Source organism: Heterodontus francisci, chromosome 13, assembly GCF_036365525.1.
Source record: "Heterodontus francisci isolate sHetFra1 chromosome 13, sHetFra1.hap1, whole genome shotgun sequence".
NCBI classification, from domain to species: Eukaryota; Metazoa; Chordata; class Chondrichthyes; order Heterodontiformes; family Heterodontidae; genus Heterodontus; species Heterodontus francisci.
This window is the reverse complement of record NC_090383.1, coordinates 24,348,846-24,370,563: the sequence shown is the minus strand read 5'-3', so window position 1 is coordinate 24,370,563 and position 21,718 is coordinate 24,348,846. Positions and strand designations below refer to the sequence as shown.

Sequence of the window (21,718 nt, the reverse complement as noted above, 5' to 3'; positions counted from 1 at the left end):
ATTGACATGACAATTGTGAAACGGAAGGGTTGGGAAGAAACTCATGACAGTATTGAAGGAAACTGATCTCCCTTGCAATGTTTGTATTTTTTGGTGCTGTTTGGAAACTGTTTGGCAATGTAATTTTTACAGATTTTTATGAATAAAGTATATTTTGGAAATAAAAAAAAAATTTAAAAAGGAAAAGAGTAAGTAAAGTGAGTTTTGGACCTCTAGAGAGTGAGAATGGGGAGTTAATAGTAGATAATAAGGAAATGACAGATGAAATGAACAAAAATTTTGCTCTGTCTTCACTATAGAGGATACAAAAATAATTCCAGTAATAGCTGTAAATCAGGAGGTGAGAGGAACTTGGTGAAATTACAATCACCAGGGAAACGGTACTGACCAAACTGATGGAGCTGCAGGCTGACAAGTCCCCGGGTCCTGATGGACTTCATCCTAGGGTCTTAAAAGAGGTGGCTAATGAGGTAGTAGATGTGTTGGTGTTAATTTTTCAAAATTCACTAGATTCTGGAAAGGTTCCATCAGACTGGAAAATAGCAAATTTATAACCCCTCTATTCAAGAAATGGGGCAGGCAGAAATAAGGTAACTATAGGCCAGTTAGCTTGATGCCTGTCATGGGGAAGGTGTTAGAATCAGTCAGTAAGCAAGCTATAGCTGGGCACTTAGAAAAACCCAAGGTAATCAGGAATAGTCAGCATGGCTTTAACGGATTGGCAACAGTAGCCTGGATGAGGGAGATCATAACGAACCAATTTATTGGAGTTCTTTGAAGGAGTAACATGTGCCGTGGATAAAGGGGAGCCCGTTGACGCACTGTACTTGGATTTCCAGAAGGCATTTGACAAGGTGCCACATTAAAGGTTATTGCGCAAAGTAGGAGCTCATGGGATAGTGGACAACATATTAGCATGGATAGAAGATTGGCTGGCTGGCTGAAAACAGAGAGTATGCATAAATGGGTCCTTTTCTGATTGGCAGGATGTGATGAGTGGAGTCCCGCAGGGGTCTGTGCTGGGGCCTCAACGTTTTACAATTTATATCAATGATTTAGATGAGGAGAGCGATGGCATGGTAGATAAATTTGCAGATGACACAAAGATAGGAAAGTATGTTGTGAAGAGGACATGAGGAGATTGCAGACCAATATAAATAGGTTGAGTGAGTGAGCAAAAATCTGGCAGATGGAGTATAATGTGGGAAAATGTGAAGTTGTTCACTTTGGCAGGAAGAATAAAAAAGCAGAGTATTACTTAAACAGATAATGACTGCAGAACTCCAAGGCGCAGAGGATTTAGGTGTTCTAGTGCATGAGTCACAAAAGGTTAGTATGGAGATTATGCAAGTAATAAAGAAGGCTAATGGAATGCTATCCTTTATTACGAGAGGAATTGAAAATAAAAGGAAGGATGTTATGCTTCAGTTATACAGGGCATTGGTGAGACCACATCGCAGTTGTGCAGTTTTGGTCTCCTTATTTAAGGAAGGATGTAAATGCATTGGAGGTGGTTCAGAGGAGGTTTACTAGATTAATACCTGGAATGAGCGGGTTGTCTTATGAGGAAAGGTTGAACAGACTGGGCTTGTTTTCACTGGAGTTTAGAAGAGTGAGGGGAGACTTGTTTGAAGTATATAATATCCAGAAAGGTCTTGACAAGGTGCATGTGTAAAGGATATTTCCTCTTGTGGGGGAGTCGAGAAGGAGGAGGAACTGTTTTAAAATTAGGGGTCGCCCTTTTAGGATGGCGATGAGAATTTTTTTCTCTCAGAGGGCTATGCGACTTTGGAACTCTCTGTCTCAGAAGGTGGTGGAGGCAGGGTCATTGAATAATTTTAAGGCGGGGGTAGATAGATTCTTGTTAGGCAAGGGAGTCAAAGGTTATCGGAGTGGATGGGAGTGTGGAATTTGAGACACAAACAGATCAGCCATGATCTTATTGAATAGCGGAGCAGGCTAGAGGCGCCGAACAGCCGATTTCTGCTCCTAATTCGTATGTTCGTATATGCAGAAGAATAGATAGATCGAGAGGAAAGGGTAGGATGTAGTTTAAAAGTATAAAGTGAGGTAAGTGTTCATGGTCTACAAGTAAACCTGTTGAATCTTACCAGGAGGGAAGTCTTTTTCAAGGTGCAGGCCTGAATGTTTGTAGCCTTGAACTTGAGGTGTTGTAGAGTTCTGGTGTTTATAACTCAGCACAAAGCTGGTGGTGTGGATTTTGTTACCTTCATAGATGGAGAGTGCCACGCTTACCAGAAGTGCAATGATGAAAAAAATACAAACTCAAACTGAATTATTAAAAAATTGACTTTTTAAAAAAAATGGACAATGCTGCAAAAGATGGCCTCATGTGTTTTCGAACATTGCCACACTGTCTGTTTAGAACAAAGGATACCTAACCAGGTTGAAAGGTGTCAATTACGCCCATCCTGAAACATTCCTGAATTGAATGGGTTCCACTGAAACAAAGAAGGTATATAGTGGAAATATCATAACCTGATTATTCTCATTCTGGGCTATTGTGTGATCACCATGGGGTGGAGACCAAAGCGTCTCCTACCAGAAAATGATGTGACAAACTTTTTATATTAAAAAGGCAGCCCTCGAAAAGAGAGAGAAAGAGAGAAAAACACCCAGAAAGAAGCATCACCAAGGCGCTTGTCCAACTAAGAGCTGGGAGAAAACCCAGCAAGCCAGAAGGGAAAGTACCTGATGTAAATTCTACATTTTCAACTGATGCAAGTTAATTAGAAGTAACTGTCTTCAAACTGAACTTTCCACCAAGATAGAAACCTATAAAAACCTCAGTCCTGCAACCAACGAGTATTTGACTTGAGAGAATTCAACAGGTTTACTGTGAACCCTGAAACCCCACATCATTTGAAAACCATTTACCCCTTTTCTTCTCTATCTGTCTCTTCTTGTGTGCATGTGAGTGAATGTGCGAGTGGATGCGGTTGCGATAATTTCGGGATAAGGCATATTGCTCAATATATAATTAATCTTCTGTTTTAAGCTTACAAGAAAACCTGTCACCGTTTGTTCATTGACCAAACAAAACAGAAAGGGGTTAAAATACTAATAACAAAAAACACTTCCTGCGGTCAGGTGGGAGTTGAACAGTGGGAACCACCTACGCTCCTCACCACGTGGCTGTAAAAAATGTCTCAAAGTCACTTTGTGATGTCTCTGCTGTAGTGGCTGTTCCAGTTATTGTTCAGCAAGTTTCTTCTTGCTTGGTTGGATCTCTTACACAGCCTCTGGCTGGACTGGCTTTCTGTGGTCTTGGCTCGATCTCCCCCTTTCGCTCCAGAGGGCTACCTTTTTAAAGGTACAAATCCATCACATTAGGATTTCTGCTAGGTAACATATGCCCCTCTCCCCCTGGTGTGACCACACAATGGCCCAGGATATGGAAACCATGGCTATTGATTGAAGTCTGAATGGGAACCATTCTGTTAACACAGTGCTACTTCACTCTTATTCATTTTAGTTTGGGCTGTGAGTCAGTCTGTCTCTAGAATCTTTTGTTAGTTCATTCATGTTGATAGGGGTCATCAATTTGCAATAGTGCTCCTTTCAATTTCAAAGAGGTTCTCCCCAGAGCTATTTCAGACGAGGTTAACAAGTTTCATCTTTGCAGACAGGTTTGTTGACTTCCAGTACAGATGGGGTCACGTGTCCATGTTCTTGTGATTTTGTTTAACAGTTGACTTTAAATTCATAATTCTTCCATTTCATTATTTCATCACAGCTCCTTCCATGCATGACACCAGTATGTAGCAAGCCTAACAAGAGAAGGGGTAGTTCTGGATCTAGTTTTAGGAAATGAAGCTGGGCAGTTGAAAGGGGTATCAGTGGGAGAGCATTTTGATGGTAGTAATTGTAATTCAATTAGATTTAGCACAGGTTATGAAAAAGGTAAAGGTAGACCAAGAGTAAAAGCTTTAAATTCTGGAAGGGCCAACTGAACTGATCTTTCCCCCACCCACCACAACGTCAAAGAGCATACAGAGTAAGATAATGCAATAAAAGGGAAGCTTATGCCAGATACCAAGAGCTTAATACTGTTGAATTTTCCAGTCCTCTGTGGCTACAGGCTTTGAAGTGTTGTAGTGTTTTGAAATTGCAATTGCATTGTGTTCTCTAGAGGCTGCTGTGGATCACATGCTAGCATAAGGGAAAGTGGAAGTAAAACAGAATAAAGAAGAAGCCTTTATGTTCAACAGCTTGCTGCTGCAGCCTCTGTCTGTCTCACATATCATACCAAACCCGATTAAACTTCACTGCAGTCCCGAGGACATCACAGACATGCTGTCAGAGGACTAGAGGACAGCTAACATTGTACCATTGTTTAAAAAGGCAGGAAGAGATAGATCGAGTAATTATAGGCCAGTCAGCTGAAACTCGGTGGTGGCCAAATTTTGGAAAAAAATTCTGAGGACAGTATAAATAGTCATTTAGCAAGGCATGGATTAAACAAGGGCAGTCAGCATGGATTTGTTAAGGGAAGGCCGTGTCTGACTAACTGGATTGAATATTTTGAGGAGGCAACAGGAGGGTAGAATATTTGATGTCATCTTCATGGATTTTAGCAAGGCATTTGAAAAGGTGTCCGGCCACAAAAGTTAAGAACCCATGGAATCCAAGGGCAAGTTGGATCCAAAATTGGCTCTGAGGCAGGAAGCAAAGGCTAATGGTCGACAGGTGTTTGTGACCGGATGGCTGTTTCCAGTGGGGTTCCGCAGGATTCTGTACTATAGTCATAGTAATAGAGATACAGCACTGAAATAGGCCCCTCGGCCCACCTAGTCTGTGCCGACCAACAACCACCCATTTATACTAATCCTACATTAATCCCATATTCCCTGCCACATCCCCACCATTCTCCTACACTAGGGGCAATTTACAATGGCCAATTTACCTATCAACCTGCAAGTCTTTGGCTGTGGGAGGAAATCGGAGCACCCGGCGAAAACCCACGCGGTCACAAGGAGAACTTGCAAACTCCACACAGGCAGTACCCAGAATCGAACCGGGGTCGCTGGAGCTGTGAGGCTGCGGTGCCAGCCACTGGGCCGCCCACTAGGTTCCTTGCTTTTTGTGGCATATATCAATGATTTAGTCTTAAATGTAGGGAGCATGATTAAGAAACTTGCACATGATGCAAATATTTGTCGTATAGTTGATAATGAGGAAGAAAACAGCAGACTGCAGGAAAATATCAGTGGACTGGTCAGGTGAGCAGAAAAGTGGCAAATGGAATTCAATCTGGGAAGTGTGAGGTAATGCATTTGGGGAGGGCAAACAATGCAAGAGAATACACAATAAATGGTAGGATACTGAGAAGTGTAGAGGAACAGAGGTAGCTTGGAGTGCACGTCCACAGATCCCTGAAGGTAGCTGGACAGGTGGATAAGGTGTTCAAGAAGGTATATGGGATAATTGTAAGGTTCCCCCACCAAGCTAGACTGAGGGGCTGGATCCATGGGAAACCCCTCGAACTGTATCGTTAATATTCTGAATTGCTGTAAATGTAAAACTGTAATTGACATGACAATTGAGAAACGGAAGGGTTGGGAAGAAACTCATGACAGTATTGAAGGAAACTGATCTCCCTTGCAATGTTTGTATTTTTTGGTGCTGTTTGGAAACTGTTTGGCAATGTAATTTTTACAGATTTTTATGAATAAAGTATATTTTGGAAAAAAAAAGTATATGGGATAATTGCCTTTATTAGCAAAGGCATAGAATGCAAGCGCAGGGAGGTTACGCTGCAACTGTATAAAGCACTAGTTAGGCCACAGCTAGAGTACTCCGTACAGTTCTGGTCACTGCATTACAGGAAGAATGTGATCACACTAGAGAGGGTGCAGAGGAGATTTACGAAGATGTCGCTAGGAATAAGACTTTTGGCTATAAGCAACTATTGAATAGGCTGGGGTTAACAGAGGTGGCTGAGGGGAGATTTAATTGAGGTGTACAAAATTATGAGCAGCCTAGATAGAGTGAATAGGAAGAACTGACTTCCCTTATCAGAGATATCAATAACCAGCGTGCACAAATTTGAAGCAACGTGCAGGGGGATGATGGGAACTGAAGACATTTTTCCACCCAAAGGGCGGTGGGCTTTGGAATGCATGGCTTGAAAGAGCGGTAGAGGCTGTGCCATTAGCTCGAGCTCAGTGTTTTCGAGCCTGAGGGGTAGCTGGAGTTATTGTGGAGCATCAGGGAGGCTGAGAGTTTCCTGGATCCTATGTTCCAGGAGGTGGCCACCCCACAGGCAGAGTATGTTCAGGATAGTAAATGGGTGTCCATCAGGAAGAGTAGGAAGAGGAAGGAAGTGCAGGAGTCTTCGGACCATGTGCCATTCTCAAACCAGTACTCAGCAGTGTAGACTGCTGGGAGTGACAGCATCTTGAAGGAGTGCAGCCCAGACCATGGCACCAATGGGCATGGGACTGCACAGGGGCGAACAGCAAAGTGTAGAAATGCAATTATTTTAGGAGATTCCATCATTAGGGGGACAGAGAGGTAAGCACTATCGTAAGTCCCGCATGATGCGTTGCCTTCCTGGTGCCAGGGAAAGAGCTTCATGGAGAGGGTGCGTAATATTAGACAGAATAACACAGGGCTAAGCGATCCCACAACCAACAGATCAGATTTAAGCTCTGAAGTCCGGCCACATCCAGTTGTGAATGGCGATGGACAATTAAACAACTGACAGGCGCAGGAGACTCCACAAACATCCCATCCTCAACAATGGGAGATCCTAGTACATCAGTGCAAAAGACAAGGCTAAAGTATCTGCATCCATTTTCAGCCAGAAGTGCCGAGTGGATGATCCATCTCAGCCTCCTCCTGAGGTCCTCAGCATCACAGATGCCAGTCTTCAGCCAATTCGATTCACTCTACGTGATATCAAGAAACGGCTGAAGGCTCTGGATACTGCAAAAGCTATGGGCCCTGACAACATTCCGGCGATAGTATAGAAGACTTGTCCTGTAGAACTAGCCGCACCCCTAGTCAAGCTATTGCAGTACAGCTACAACACTGGCATCTATCCAGCAATGTGGAAAATTGCCCAGTTATGTCTTGTGCACAAAAAGCAAGACAAATCTAACCCAGCCAATTACCGCCCCATCAGTCTACTCCCGATCAACAGCAAAGTGATGAAAGAGGTCGATAGTGTTCAGCAATAACCTGCTCACTGACGCTCAGTTTGGGTTCCACCAGGGCCACTCAGCTTCTAAACTCATTACAGCCTTGGTCCAAACATGGGCAAAAGAGCTGAACTCCAGAGGTGAGGTGAGGTGAGAGTGACTGCCCTTGACATCAAGGCAGCATTTGACCGAGTATGGCATTAAGGAGCCCTAGCAAAACTGGAGTCAATGGGAATCAGGGAGAAAACTTTCCTTTGGTTGGAGGTCAATCATCTCAGTCCCAGGACATTACTGCTGGAGTTCCTCAGGGTAGTGTCCCTCCATCATAAGGTCAGATGTGAGGATGTTCGCTGATGATTGCACAATGTTCAGTACCACTCACAATTCCTCAGATACTGAAGCAGGCCGTGTCCAAATGCAGCAAGACCTGGACAACAACCAGGCTTGGGCTGATAAGTGGCATGTAACATTTGCAACACACAAGTGACAGACAATGACCATCTCAAACCAAAAAGAATCTAACCATCTCCCCTTGACGTTCAATGGCATTACCATCTCTGAATCCCTTACTGTCAACATCCTGAGAGTTACCATTGACCAGAAACTGAACTGGAGGAGCCATACAAATATTGTGGCTACAAGAGCAGGTCAGAGACTAGGAATCCTGTGTCGAGTGACTCACCTCCTGACTCCCCAAAGCCTGTCCACCATCTACAAGCCAGAGGTCAGGAGTGTGATAGAATACTCTTCACTTGCCTGGATGGGTACAGCTCCAAAAACACTCAAGAAGCTCGATATTGTTCAGGACAAAGCAACCCACTTGATTGGCACCCCATCCACCATCTACAAACATTCACTCCCTCCATCACCGACGCACAGTGGCAGCAGTGTGTACCATCTACAACAGGGTTGTCCAACATACAGCCCACTGGCCAGAATCTGATCTGCCAAACGTTTCCATCCGGCCTGCGGGTGTAAGTTGTTCCCGGGCCCGTTCCTCATCCTCACCATGACCGGAGATGAGAAATTTCCCTTTGGTTCTTCTTACAGAGCGGCCTTTTTAAAAACATCCCACTGTCAGTTTCACATCAGGACCAGTTGTTTCCCAACAGACTCGGGGTTTTCTGGCGGGTTCTGACATTTTTTTTTCAAAAGCCCCCCGGAAAACCCGGAGTCTGTTGGGAAAGGGCTGTTCCCGATGTCAGCAGCTGTGAAACTCACAGCACGCGTTTCGCTCTCTGCAACTGTGTGGGGGGAGGGGGAGGGGGGAAGAGCGGGGAAGAGACAAAGGCGGGGGGGGAAGAGAGAGAGAGAGAGAGAGAGAGAGAGATAGAGAGAGAGAGAGAAAGGGGGACAGAGAGAGAGAGAAAAAAGAGGGGGACAGAGAGAGAGCAAAAGGGGGAGAGAGACGGGGGCGAATAGAGAGAGATGGGGAAGACAGAGACAAAGGGGACAGAGAGCGTGGGGAACACTGAACAGGGAACACTGGAGACATGGGGCTGGGGTGGTGGGGCAGAAGAGGAGATACAGAGAGAGGGTGGGTGGAGAGGGACAGAGAGAGGGAGGAGAAGGAGACACAGACATACAAAGGTGGGGGGAAAGAGAGAGAGACAGACAGACAGAGAGGGGAGTGGGGGAGAGAGTCAAAGAGTCATTTACTTAGGGCACAGAAGGAGGCCATTCTGTCCATCAAGCCCATGCCAGCTCTCCACGGAGCTATGCAGTCAGTCCCACTCCCTGGCTTGATCCCCGTAGCACTGCAAGTCTATTTCTCTCAGGTGGCCATACCACTTCCTCTTGACATCATTGCTTGTCTCCACTTCCACCACCCTTGTGGGCAGCAAGTTCCAGGTCATTACCCCTGCTGTGTAAAAAAGTGCTTCCTGCATCTTTTGCACAAAAACTTTCAATGTGTCCCTTACTCTTAGAAAGGTGGGGGGGGGGTGGTGTGGTGGTGGTGAAGAGAGAACGAGACACACACACACTGTGTGGGGAGAGGGGGGAGAGAGATCAAGATCTCTCCTGAAAGGTGGACATCTATCCAGAATACTGTGCATTGCTACATCAAGTGAGCGGGCAGAGACTGACGACATATGCAAGCAAAAACAATGCCTAGTATGTCACTAAATCAGTTTTCAATATAGTAACGAGAAAGTAAGTCAATAAAATTAGTCTTCTCATTTAAAGCTTCTTCACAAAAATGCACATTTGTTGTTGTTCTTATTAGCAAGATAAATTTTTAATGCCTTTATCTTTTGCAATTTGCTCACCGGCCCCACGAGCCAAGCAAAAATCATAATACCGCCCTCTGACTGAAAAGGTTGGACAATCCTGATCTACAAGATGCACTGCAGCAACTCATCAAGGCTCCTTCGACAGCACCTTCCAAACCCACGACCTCTCCCACCTAGAAGGACAAGGACAGCAGATTCCTGGGAACACCACCACCTGCAAGTTCCCCTCCAAGCCACACGCAATCTTGACTTGGAATTATATCGCTGTTCCTTCACTGTCGCTGGATCAAAATCCTGGAAGTCCCTCCCTAACAGCACTGTTGGTATACCTACATCTCAAGGTGCAGCGGTTCAAGAAAGCAGCTCACCACCACCTTCTCAAGGGTAATTAGGGATGGACAATAAATATTGGCATAGCTAGCGACGCCCACATTCCCCGAACGAATAAAAAAAAATCCTACAGGGAAAAGGGAGTGAGCCAGAAGTTGTGGTACATGTCAGTACCAATGACAGAGAAGGCAGGTATTGAGGTCCTATGGTCAAATTTTCAGAAGCTAGGGAGGAAGTTAAAAAGTAGGACCTCAAAAGATAGTAATATTTGGATTACTCCCAGTGCCACACACTAGCGCGAGTAGAAATAGCAAAATAGGGAGGATCAATGCGTGGCGCAGAAGAGAGGGTTCAGACTCTTGGGGGATAGCGACCAGATCTGGGGAAGGGAACATCTATTCAAAAGGGATAGGTTGCACATCAACAGGACTTGGACCAATGTCCTTGTAGGGGAGGTTCATTAATGTGGTTGGGGAGGGTTTAAACTGAATTGACATGGGGTTGGGCACCAGCATATAGAAGTAGAAAAGAGGATTGAGGTGCATAAAGGAGTGTGAGTGAGAGTGCTGGATAGTACTAGAGAAAGGAATAGTACCATATTAGATAGGAGCAGGCTAAGAAGGACTATGAGGAATGCGGACAGGTTTCGATTGCATGTATGTAAATACACAAAGACTGGTGAATAAGGTTGGTGAGCTAAAAAAACAAATAGCTGTGTTGGAATATGATGCAGTGGCAATAATGGAAAGGTGGCTTAAAAATTATGAGCACTGGGCGCTTCATGTTCATGGACACAAAGTGTTCAGAAAAGATAGGGAAGGAAAAAGAGGTGGGGTGGCAGTATTGATTAGAAAAGACATTGTGTTGTAAAGGGAGGATGTCCTCGAGGGGGTAAGGACAGAATCCATTTGGTTAGAGCTGAGAAGCAAAAAGGGTATGATCATGCTATAGGGGTTATTCTATTGGCCTCCAAATAGACAGAAAGAGAGGGATAGAGGAGCAAGTCTGCAGGGAAATCACAGAGATGTGCAAGAACTATAGAGTGCTGATATTGGGAACTTCAATTACCCAAATATTCATTTGGATAAAGGGTAAGGATGTGGAGGAATTTCTGAAATGTGTTCAGGAGAATTTCCTTGACCATTGTGTTCTCGGTCCAACTAGGAAGGAGGCATTGCTGGATCTGGTGCTGGGGAATGAGGTGGGCCAAGTGGATCAAGAGTCCACGGGAGAACACTTGGGGAAGAGCGAATTGACCTAAGTCAACATTACGATCATCGTATCATAAGGTTTAGATAAGTAACGGAGAAGAACAATGAACCATCTAAATAGGAAAGGGCTAACTTCAATGTGATAAGATGGGATCTAGCCAGGATAAAATGGAACCAAAGACTGACAGGAAAAACTGTAATGGAACAATAGGTGGTCTTTAAGGAGGAGATGTTTTAGGTACAAGTTAGGTACATTCCAACAAGGGTGAAAGGTAGGGGGAACCAAAGCCAGGGCTCCTTGCATGACAAGGCAGACAGAGAATACGGTGAAACGAAAAAAAAAGTGTATGATGCATGTCATTTGAATTCAAGTGAAAACCAGACCAAATACAATAAGCGGAGAGGGGAAATGAAGAGGAAAGTAATGTGCAAAGACAGAATATGATAGAATGGCAATCAACATAAACCCAAAAATCATCATCTAGCAGCATGTAAATGGTAAGTGGGTAGTAAGAAGTGGGGTGGGGTCTATTAGGGACAAAGATAGTGATATATGCTTGGAGGCACAGGGCAAGGCTAGAATACTTAATGAGACTTTGTATCGGTGTTTACCAAGGAAGAGGAATCTGACAAAATAATCAGTAGAAGTGGAGACAGTAGGGGTAATAGATGGGGTGAAAATTGATAGGTAGGATGTACTGGAAAGGCTGGCTGTAGTTGGGAGTGGATAAGTCACCCGGTCTGGATAGCTTGTATACCAGGTTGTTAAAAGGGAAGTGGGGGTGGAGATAGCGAAAGGGCTTGCCATGATCTTCCAATCTTCTCAGATACAGGAGAGTTGCCAGGAATTGGTAAGTGGCAAATGCACTACTCTTGTTCAAGAAAGGGTGTTAGGACATTCCTAGTAACTATAGGCTGGTCAGTTTAACATGTTGATGGGTAAGGTTTTAGAAACAATAATCAGGAATAAAATTAAGAGGCATTTGGAGAGGTTTGGGTTATTTAAAGAGAGTCAGCACAGCATTGTAAAAGGCAGATCTGGTTTGACTAATCTAATTGAATTTTTGATGAAGTAACAGAGAAGGTTGATGAGGGGATATGGTGGATGTCATCTAAATGGATTTTATGAAAGCATCTGACAATGTACCACATAAAAGGCTGGTTAGCAAAATTGAGTCTCATGGAATAGGAGGGTCAGTGTCAGCTTGGATAAAAAATTGGCTTAAGGACGGAAAACAGCGAGTTGTGGTAAATAGTTGTTTTTCAGATTGGAGGATGGTAGACAGAAGTGCTCCCCTAGGGCTAGGACCACTGCTTTAAAAATGACTTGGATTTTAGAATACAGATGCATCTTGGCAGAAGGGGTAGTGATAGGCAATATACTTGATGGTACAGTTCTAAAGAGTGTGCAGGGACAGAGAGACCTGGGGGTTCATAAGCATAGATCTTTGAAGGTGGCAGGACATATGAAGAGAGCAGTTAGCAAAGCATATGGGATCTTGGGCTTCAGAAATACAGGTATTGAGTACAGAAGCATGGAAGTTTTGCTGAATCTTTATAAAGCTGTGGTTAGGCCACAACTAGAGTATTGCGCCCAGTTCTGGTCACCACACTTTAAGAAGGATTTGAGGGTCCTTGACAGGGGGCAGAGGAGATTTACGAGAATGGTTCCAGAGAGGAGCGATTTTAGCTACAAGGTTAGGTTGGAGAAGCTGGGCTTTTTATTTTTGCAGCAAAGGAGTTTGAGGGGAGATTTGATAGAGGTGTACAAGATTATGACAGGTTTAGATAAGGTAGACAAAGAAATGCTGTTCCCATTAACTGATGATACAAGGACTAGGGGACACAGATTTAAAGGTTCTGGGCAAGAAATACAGTGAGGATGTGAGGAAGAACTTTTTTTATGCAGCGAGTGGCAATGACCTGGAACTCATTGCCTACAAGGGTTCTGGAAGCAGAGATGATCATTGATTTCAAAAGGAAATTAGAAGGACACTCAAGGAAAATAAACTTGCAGGACCATGAGGAGAGAGTGGGGGTATAGGACTGACTGGATCGCTGTACAGAGAGCCAGCCTGGGCTTGATGGACCAAATGGCCTCCTTCCGTGCTGTAATCTAATACCCTATGACTATGACATTTAAAAAATAGTTGGATTTGTACTTGATGTGCTGTAACCTACAGGGCTACAAATGAAGAGCTGGAAAGTGAGTTTAGGCTGGATAGCTCTTTTCTAGCTGGCACAGACATCATGAGCCAAATGGCTTCCTGCTCAGCTGAAAATTTTCTAATGTTTTTGTACAGTGACTTTTTTTGTGAAGATAATTTTACAATTTGCACCAGGGTTCAATGTTCTGCCTCACCTTAGAAAGAGGACAGTGACCCAGAAAATAAATAATACAACTGAAGTTAAAAGATATATGATTCACTGAAATAATTGACTGTTAACGTACGATTAAAGGAACACCTTCCCATACATGTTTCCTTATTGTATTCCAAGTTTCTCTTAAAAACTTTATTTTGCTTAAAAACTCACCATTACTGAGTGTCATGTACTGTAATCTGCACAGAGCTTGACATACATGTCTGACATGACAAGTAGTACATGATAGCTGGTGTTATACAGACATGTTAGGGTCCATTACTGATACACATTAAAACCACAGAAATTTACAGAACAGAAAGATGCCATTTGGCCCATCGTGTCTATGGTGACTCTTTGCTACAGCAATTGAAAACTACTCCCACTGCCCTGCGCTCACCTCATAGCCCTGTATCTTCCTCTATTTAATCCATGTTTCCCTTAAAAGATTCAACGGTCACAACCTCAACTACCCCATCTGCTAAAATTTTTCGTGTCTCAATAACCCTCTGCATAAAGAAATTCAACCCTAACCTCGTTCCTCACTCTTCAGGTAATAATTTTAAATTGGGATTCATTGATAAGGGTCATCAATCAAAGTAAATAGTCCTCTGTATGCACCCCATCAAAACACCAGATTTTTAAAAGACCTCCATTAAATCTCCCTTTAGTCTTCTCTGTTCCAATGGAAATAGCCTCAGTATCTCAAGGCTAATCTCACAAATATAGTTTCTCTTCCCTGGTATCATTCTAGTAATCCTACGTGATGTAGAAGCAACAAAATAGAGAAATAAAGGGTGGAATATTTGCTGAACAAATATGTGCTTAGTAAGCAAAAGAAACAGCCAGACTCCATTGAGTTACAGCTCTCCAGTTTCAGTCAGTCAATCAATACATATTCAGTATTCCCACTTTTCCACCCTTAGATAACATTGCCAATGAGATCAAAGTTGATCTGTGACCTAACTCCACGTATCCGCCTTGACCCCACATCCCTTAATACCTTTGGCTAACAAAATCTATCGAACTTAGATTTGAAATTAACAATTGATTGAGGATCAGTTGCCATTTGCAGAAGCGAGTTACAAACTTTTACCACCTTTTGTGTGTAGAAGTTCTTCCTAATTTCACTCCTAAAGATCTAGCTCTAATTTTTAGACTATGCCCCCTAGTCCTAGACTCCTCAACCAGTGGAAATAGTTTCTCTCCTATCTGATCCTCTTAACATCTTGTAAACTTTGATCAAATCATCCCTTAACCTTCTAAATTCCAGGGAATATAACTCTAATTTGTGTACTCACTTATCATAATTTAACCCATGGAGTCTAGGTATCATTCTGGTAAATCTACACTGCACTCCCTCCAAGGTCATTACATTCTTCCTAAGGTGTGGTGCCCAGAAATGCTCACACTACGCCAGGTGTGGTCTCAACTCCATTCCAATTTATTGTCCATACGGAAATTCATTTTGGGTACATTGCTCATCTATTAAAAACACTATACTTATTTATTTAGAGATACAGCACTGAAACAGGCCCTTCGGCCCACCGAGTCTGTGCCGACCATCAACCACCCATTTATACTAATCCTACACTAATTCCATATTCCTACCACATCCCCACCTGTCCCTATATTTCCCTAACACCTACCTATACTAGGGGCAATTTATAGTGGCCAATTTACCTATCAACCTGCAAGTCTTTGGCATGTGGGAGGAAACCGGAGCATCCGGAGGAAACCCACGCAGACACAGGGAGAACTTGCAAACTCCACACAGGCAGTACCCAGGTCGCTGGAGCTGTGAGGCTGCGGTGCTAACCACTGCGCCACTATTATAAATGAATAATAAAAAGAAAATTACCCTATCACAAAAAGTCTAACTTGAAATAAAATATATGTTATAAACTAATTCCAATACATTAAAATAATCAGTCAATGAGTCCCATCGAGTGCATATCCTCATCCATTAATGACATTCTTATACAGAAAGGCACAAACAGGTTCAAAACAAATTTGTTCTGCATCTAAGGGATTGTATCCTTTTCCGCAAATGCAACCAACGGTAACACTGAGACAAGGGGTAACTCTTACTGTTCATAACACTCTTTACTTTTGTCAAAATTCTTCGAGAACAGATTTCGTCAAGAAAAATCTGCTCATCAAATACCCTTCCTGCTTTGGTTCAACATTCTCTGTACCCTTAAGGAATGTCCATTCCTAATACAATAGTACCAGGAGAGACATCCAAAAAGGATAGCACTCTCAACTACAGGTGTAAAAAAAAGAGTTTCATAATTGTGGGATCTACTCAAAAGGATTTTACCTTTCTGAGATAGTATAATTGTGTATGTCCCTTGGCCACCACATCTCTACACTGTTACCCCCAATTCAACTTATCATCTACTTTGATACCTAGATACTTGTAGCTGGTGACTATTTCAATGTCCAGATCATGAGTCTTCATGAGAATATTATTAACTGGCTTTTTCCTAAAGTCGATAGCTAGCTCTTTCATTTTGTTTTCGTCCAATTTAAGAGAATTGTCATCTCACCATTTTACGGACCTCTCCACCGAGTTCCTATAATATGCTTTGTTATTCCTGATGAGAAAATCAAGGCTTTGTATAGCTAAAGCATGACTTCTACCTCCTTGTATTTTATTCCACTAGATATAAAGGCCAGCATTCCATTAGACTTTTTGATTATTTTCTGTACCTGATCATGACATTTCAATCATTTATGTACTTGGACAACCCTGCCACAATCCCCCACTCCCCCCGCCACCACCTCCCCCACCGCCATACCCCAAAGTTTCTTCAGGTCTCCATATTTCCTAGCTTTTCACCATTTAGAATGTACTCTGTTCTATCCCCTTTGGATCAAAAGTGGATGAACTCACATTTGCCTACACTGAAATCTATTTGCCCATTCACTCAATTTGATCAAATTCGGTCAAAAATCTCTTTGTAATTTTATGCTTCCATCAACACTACTTACATCTTTGTGTCATCAGCAAATTTTGATATCATCTAAGTCATAAATAAATACACTGAGTAGTTGAGGCCCCAATACAAATCCTTGTGGGACAGCACCAGTCATGTCATGCTAAATAGAGTATCTGCCCATTATCCCCTACTCTCTTGTCTCTTACCGCTAAGCCAATTTCCCAACCAGATCAATAATTTGCCTTTAATTCCATGAACTTCAACTTTAGCTAACAGTCTATTTTGGAGGACTTTATCCAATGTCTTCTGGAAGTCGATATAAGTAACATCCATAGACTTCCCCTCTCCACTACTTTAGTCACCTCTTCAAAAAATTTCAATCAGGTTCACCAAGCATGGCCTACCCTTTTCAAAAATCATGCTGGCTCTCTCTGATCAGCTGAAAATTTTCACGATGTTCAGTCACCCTATCCGTGATTATAGATTCCAGTAATTTTCTGAAAAATGTTGGGCCAACTGATCTATAATTCTCTGGCTTCCTTCTCTCCTTTTTCTTAAACAGCGGAGTGACCGTGCCATTTCCAAATAAACAGAATGGTTCTCCAATTGAGATTACATTTAGGGAACCTGGAAAGTTCTCACCCACTTTCTTTAAAATCCTGGGATGGAAACCATCTGCTACTGGGAATTGATCATTCCTTAGTGCCAATATTTCCTTCATTTCAGTTATTTTGCTTATGTTAATTTTGGAGAGTTCCTTATTGAATAATTCTCCAAATAGGGACTGAAATATAAACAAAATAAATGTGTATATTCTTACCAGTTGGAATTGATGTCTCATCGACTGGCAGATAGCTATTTGCTTCTATAGATACCTCATGCTCATTGATGTTAGGAAATCCCTAATTGGAAACAGGAAAGGGGGAAAATGCTAACATTAGAACTACTTCCTTAATACTCAGAGCATTATATGTCATCCTGGGGTTCAAATCTCTCCATGGCCTCATCCTTCCCTATCTCTGATACTTGATCCAACCTTACACCCCTCCTAGAACTCTGCATTGCTCCAATTCTGGCCTTTTGTACCTCTGACTTCCTTCACCCCACTATTGGCAGCTGTGCCTTCAGTTGTTAAGGTCCTAAACTCCAGAAGTCCCTCCTTAAACCCCTCCACCCCACCACCACTCTCTCTCTCTCTCTCTTCCTTTAAGACGCTCCTTAATGCCTACCTCTCTGACTACGTCACCATTCCTAATGTCATTTTCTTTGACAAAGTGTGAATTTTTATCTGATTACATTCCTATGGAGCACCTTGGGATCTTTTACTATATTAAAAAGGTGCTATATAAATCCAAGTTATTGTTTTGCCATGTTAAAGGCATTATACAAATGTAAATCGCTGTTCTATCAGGATTAGTTTATTCGCAAGTTGCCTAGTGTATTTGAAATAGAAATTCAAAATGTTTAGCCATATACAAGAATAAGTCAAACTAATATCTCTGGGCTCAATGCTACTGAGTGGATACAGTTCAAGGCTTCAGTTCCTGATTTGACTGGGTCATACTTGGGAGGTACCAATTGGATGTGGTAGTGTTACCCAGCCGGGGAAGGAAATAATCAGAAGGGACACAGGTCCGCACACACCCTTGCCATCCCCTTGGCCGAGTTATGGACAGTACTGGTGTCCCGTGCTGTCACAGTCGGATCCACCGACGTCAAGCCGGTGTTCTTCTCCGACCACTGCCTCTTACTGGCCGACTGTCACTTACAGGACGACCAGCGGGTTGGCTGAGGGACGTGGAAGCTCAATGCGACACTGCTGACCCCAGAGAACGTTGAGGAACTCAAAAGGGATTACAATGGTTGGAGGACCGTGAAACCCCTCTTTGAGTCTCCAGTTCACTGGTGGGAAGCGATTAAGGAGAACATCAAGAGGTTCTTCATCCACAAAGGTGTTCAGAAGACGAAAGAGAGACAGAGGGAAATGTCCCGACTCCAGAAAAGTATGCCAAATCTACTCCGGTTGCAGTCAATGGGGGTCGAGGTCAAGGAGGACTTCCAAGAGGTGAAGAGCCAGCAGGCCTCGCTCTTTGCCAAGGAGGCCTCCAAGATCATCTTCCGGTCCAGAGTCCGCTCCATCGAGCAGGATGAGACGTGCTCGCGTTACTTCTTCCACAAGGTACACAGAGAGAGCTCTGTTATCAGCAGCCTGAAGGAAGAAGATGGCTCGGTAACGTCTTCACAGTCCGACATACTAAGGATCAGCAAATCCTTTTATGCTGGGCTGTATGACGCGAAGCCCACAGACAGCAGAGCCTCCCAGTCCTTCCTGTCATCTATCACAGAGGTCTTAGATGACAGCAGGAGGGAGAGACTGGACAAGCCGCTAACTCTGGACGAGCTGACAAAGGCCGTCGAGTCTTTCGAGACGAGTAAAACTCCCGGGAGCGACGGCTTACCGGTCGAGTTGTACTCGGCCCTGTGGGACTGGGTCGGCCCGGACCTGCTGGAAGTATACGAGAGTATGCTGCTGGCCGGCAGCATGGCAGAATCCATGAGAAAAGGCATCATCACCCTCATTTACAAGCAGAAGGGGGAGAGGGCAGAAATCAGAAATTGGCGGCCCATCTCACTGGTTAATGTTGATTACAAGATTCTGTCCAAAGTCATAGCCAGTCGAGTCAAGTCTGCTCTGGAGTTGGTGATTCACCCCGATCAGACCTGTACTGTACCCGGCAGGAAGATCTCTGATAGTCTCGCGCTACTCAGGGATACGATCGCCTACGTACGGGACAGGAGGGTGGACACCTGCCTCATCAGCCTGGACCAGGAGAAGGCTTTTGACAGGATATCGCACACCTACATGATGGACGTGCTTTCCAAAATGGGGTTTGGGGAGTGAATCTGCAATTGGATCCAACTGCTCTACACAAACATCAGTAGCGCAGTCTCAATCAACGGGTGGGAATCGGAAAGTTTCCCGATCAAATCTGGAGTCAGACAGGGCTGCCCTCTCTCCCCGGTCTTGTTTGTTTGCTGTATTGAACCCTTTGCTGAGTCTATTAGGAAGGATGCGAGCATAAGAGGGGTGACAATCCCAGGCAGCGGAGGCACTCAGGTTAAAACCTCCCTGTACATGGATGACGTCGCCGTCTTCTGCTCGGATCCGCTGTCCGTGCGCAGACTGATGAGCATCTGCGACCAGTTCGAACTGGCCTCGGGAGCCAAAGTTAACCACGGCAAGAGCGAGGCCATGTTCTTTGGGAACTGGGCTGACCGATCCTTTGTCCCCTTCACCGTCAGGTCAGATTACCTGAAGGTGCTGGGGATATGGTTCGGAAGGGCCGGGGCGGGCACCAAAACCTGGGAGGAGCGAGTAGCCAAGGTACGACAAAAGTTGGGCATGTGGGGGCAGCGATCTCTCTCCATTGTGGGTAAGAACCTGGTCATCAGGTGCGAGGCACTCACGTTGTTGCTCTACGTGGTGCAGGTCTGGCCCATACCCCACTCCTGCGCCGTGGCAGTCACCCGAGCCATTTTCCGCTTCATCTGGGGATCTAAAATGGATCGGGTCCGGAGGGACACGATGTTCAAATCTCTGGACAAGGGCGGGAAAAATGTACCCAACGTGGCCCTCATCCTGATGACCACCTTCGTGTGCGGCTGCATCAAGCTGTGTGTAGACCTCCAGTACGCAAACTCCAAGTGTCACTACGTGCTGAGGTTCTATCTGTCCCCGGTGTTGCGAAGGATGGGCCTGGTCACATTGCCGTGGAACGCTCCATGCAGTTGGGCCGTGCCGTACCACCTATCCTTCGTGGAGCAGTTTCTGCGGGAAAACACCTTCGACCACCGGTCCATCAGGCAGTGGTCTGCACGGAATGTCCTCAAGGCCCTACGTGAAAAGGAGACGGTGGATCCTGTCGGATGGTTCCCCGAGCAGACCGTCAAAGTCATTTGGCGGAATGCCTCATCACCAGAACTTTCAAATCAAACAAGCACCAAGACGTAGCTTGGCTGGTGGTGAGAAGGGCCCTCCCCGTCAGATCCTTCATGCACACCCGAAGTTTCGCCCCCTCTGCACAGTGCCCCCGCGTTGGCTGTGGTGGGGAAGAGACGGTCGCCCACCTCCTCCTGGAATGTGCCTTTGCAAAGCAGGTGTGGAAAGAGATGCAGTGGTTTATATCAAGGTTCATCCCAAGCAGCTCTGTAACACAGGAGTCTGTGCTCTACGGGCTGTTCCCAGGGACGCACACCGAGACAAACATCAACTGCTGCTGGAGGACTATCAATTTGGTGAAAGACGCCCTTTGGTCTGCCCGAAACTTGCTGGTCTTCCAGCGCAAAGAGTTGTCCACCACCGAATGTTGCAGACTGGCACATTCCAAGGTCCAGGACTACGTGCTGAGGGACGCACTAAAGCTTGGGGCAGCCGCAGCAAAGGCTCAATGGGGAAAGACCACAGTGTAAGGTCCCCCCACCAAGCTGAACTGAGGGGCTGGATCCATGGGAAACCCCTCGAACTGTATCGTTAATATTCTCAATTGCTGTAAATGTAAAACTGTAATTGACATGACAATTGTGAAACGGAAGGGTTGGGAAGAAACTCATGACAGTATTGAAGGAAACTGATCTCCCTTGCAATGTTTGTATTTTTTGGTGCTGTTTTGAAACTGTTTGGCAATGTAATTTTTACAGATTTTTATGAATAAAGTATATTTTGGAAATAAAAAAAAAATAGTTTGCCAGCAGGCCACGTAGCCGCTGAAAGTGGGAAGTCAGATCAGGCAAAGAAAAGACAGTTAACCATTACGGAAAGAAGGGAAGGAAACTCAAATCAGTAAAATTCCACAAGGCAGGGAAGCACAAACAAAAAAGCTCATATTTCTGCAGCAGATAAATTTAAACTTGTGATAAGCCCTCGTCTGTTCTCATGGAAGGTCCTCCTGAATACTGTTTACATTATCATCATCTGATTAATGGTTCACTCTACCGGGCAGCAAATGACCTTCTGACGTGTTCTCAGCACTGACTTCTAAAAAAAAACACACAGCCATTGTTTAATGCAACCAGCTGCAAACAAATTACTGTATTAGGTATCAGACGTGGCTCAGTTAGTAACATTCATGCCTCTGTCAGAAGGCTTGAACCTCACTCCAGAGACTTGAGCACAAAATCTAGCCTAACACTCCTATGCAGTACTGAGGGAGTGCTGCATTGTTGGAGCTGCTGTCTTTTGGATGCAATGCTAAACTGAGCCCCATCTTTCTTCAAGTGGATGTAAAAGATATATAAATGCAAGTTCTTCTTTCTTCCACCTTCAGTGACAAGCAACTTTTCCAGCAGAGGTTGCTGAGCAGAGAGGTGGTTTCAGGGGTCCCCAGAACCAAAAGGAAATTGCCCCCAACCCAACGCTCATTTTTTAATGGATGAAATATAAATATATTGTATCTCAAAAATAATTAGTTTTC

General features: G+C 44.3%; 1 protein-coding gene across 1 annotated transcript in view; it reads right to left on the bottom strand.

The window, feature by feature from the left end:
• galm (galactose mutarotase) overlaps nucleotides 1–21,718 on the bottom strand; it is a 71,518-nt gene that overhangs the window by 16,316 nt on the left and 33,484 nt on the right. The window contains exon 4 of the mRNA XM_068044531.1: nucleotides 17,068–17,149. Coding sequence (XP_067900632.1) covers nucleotides 17,068–17,149 — 82 coding nt within the window. The remainder of the gene's footprint in view (nucleotides 1–17,067; nucleotides 17,150–21,718) is intronic.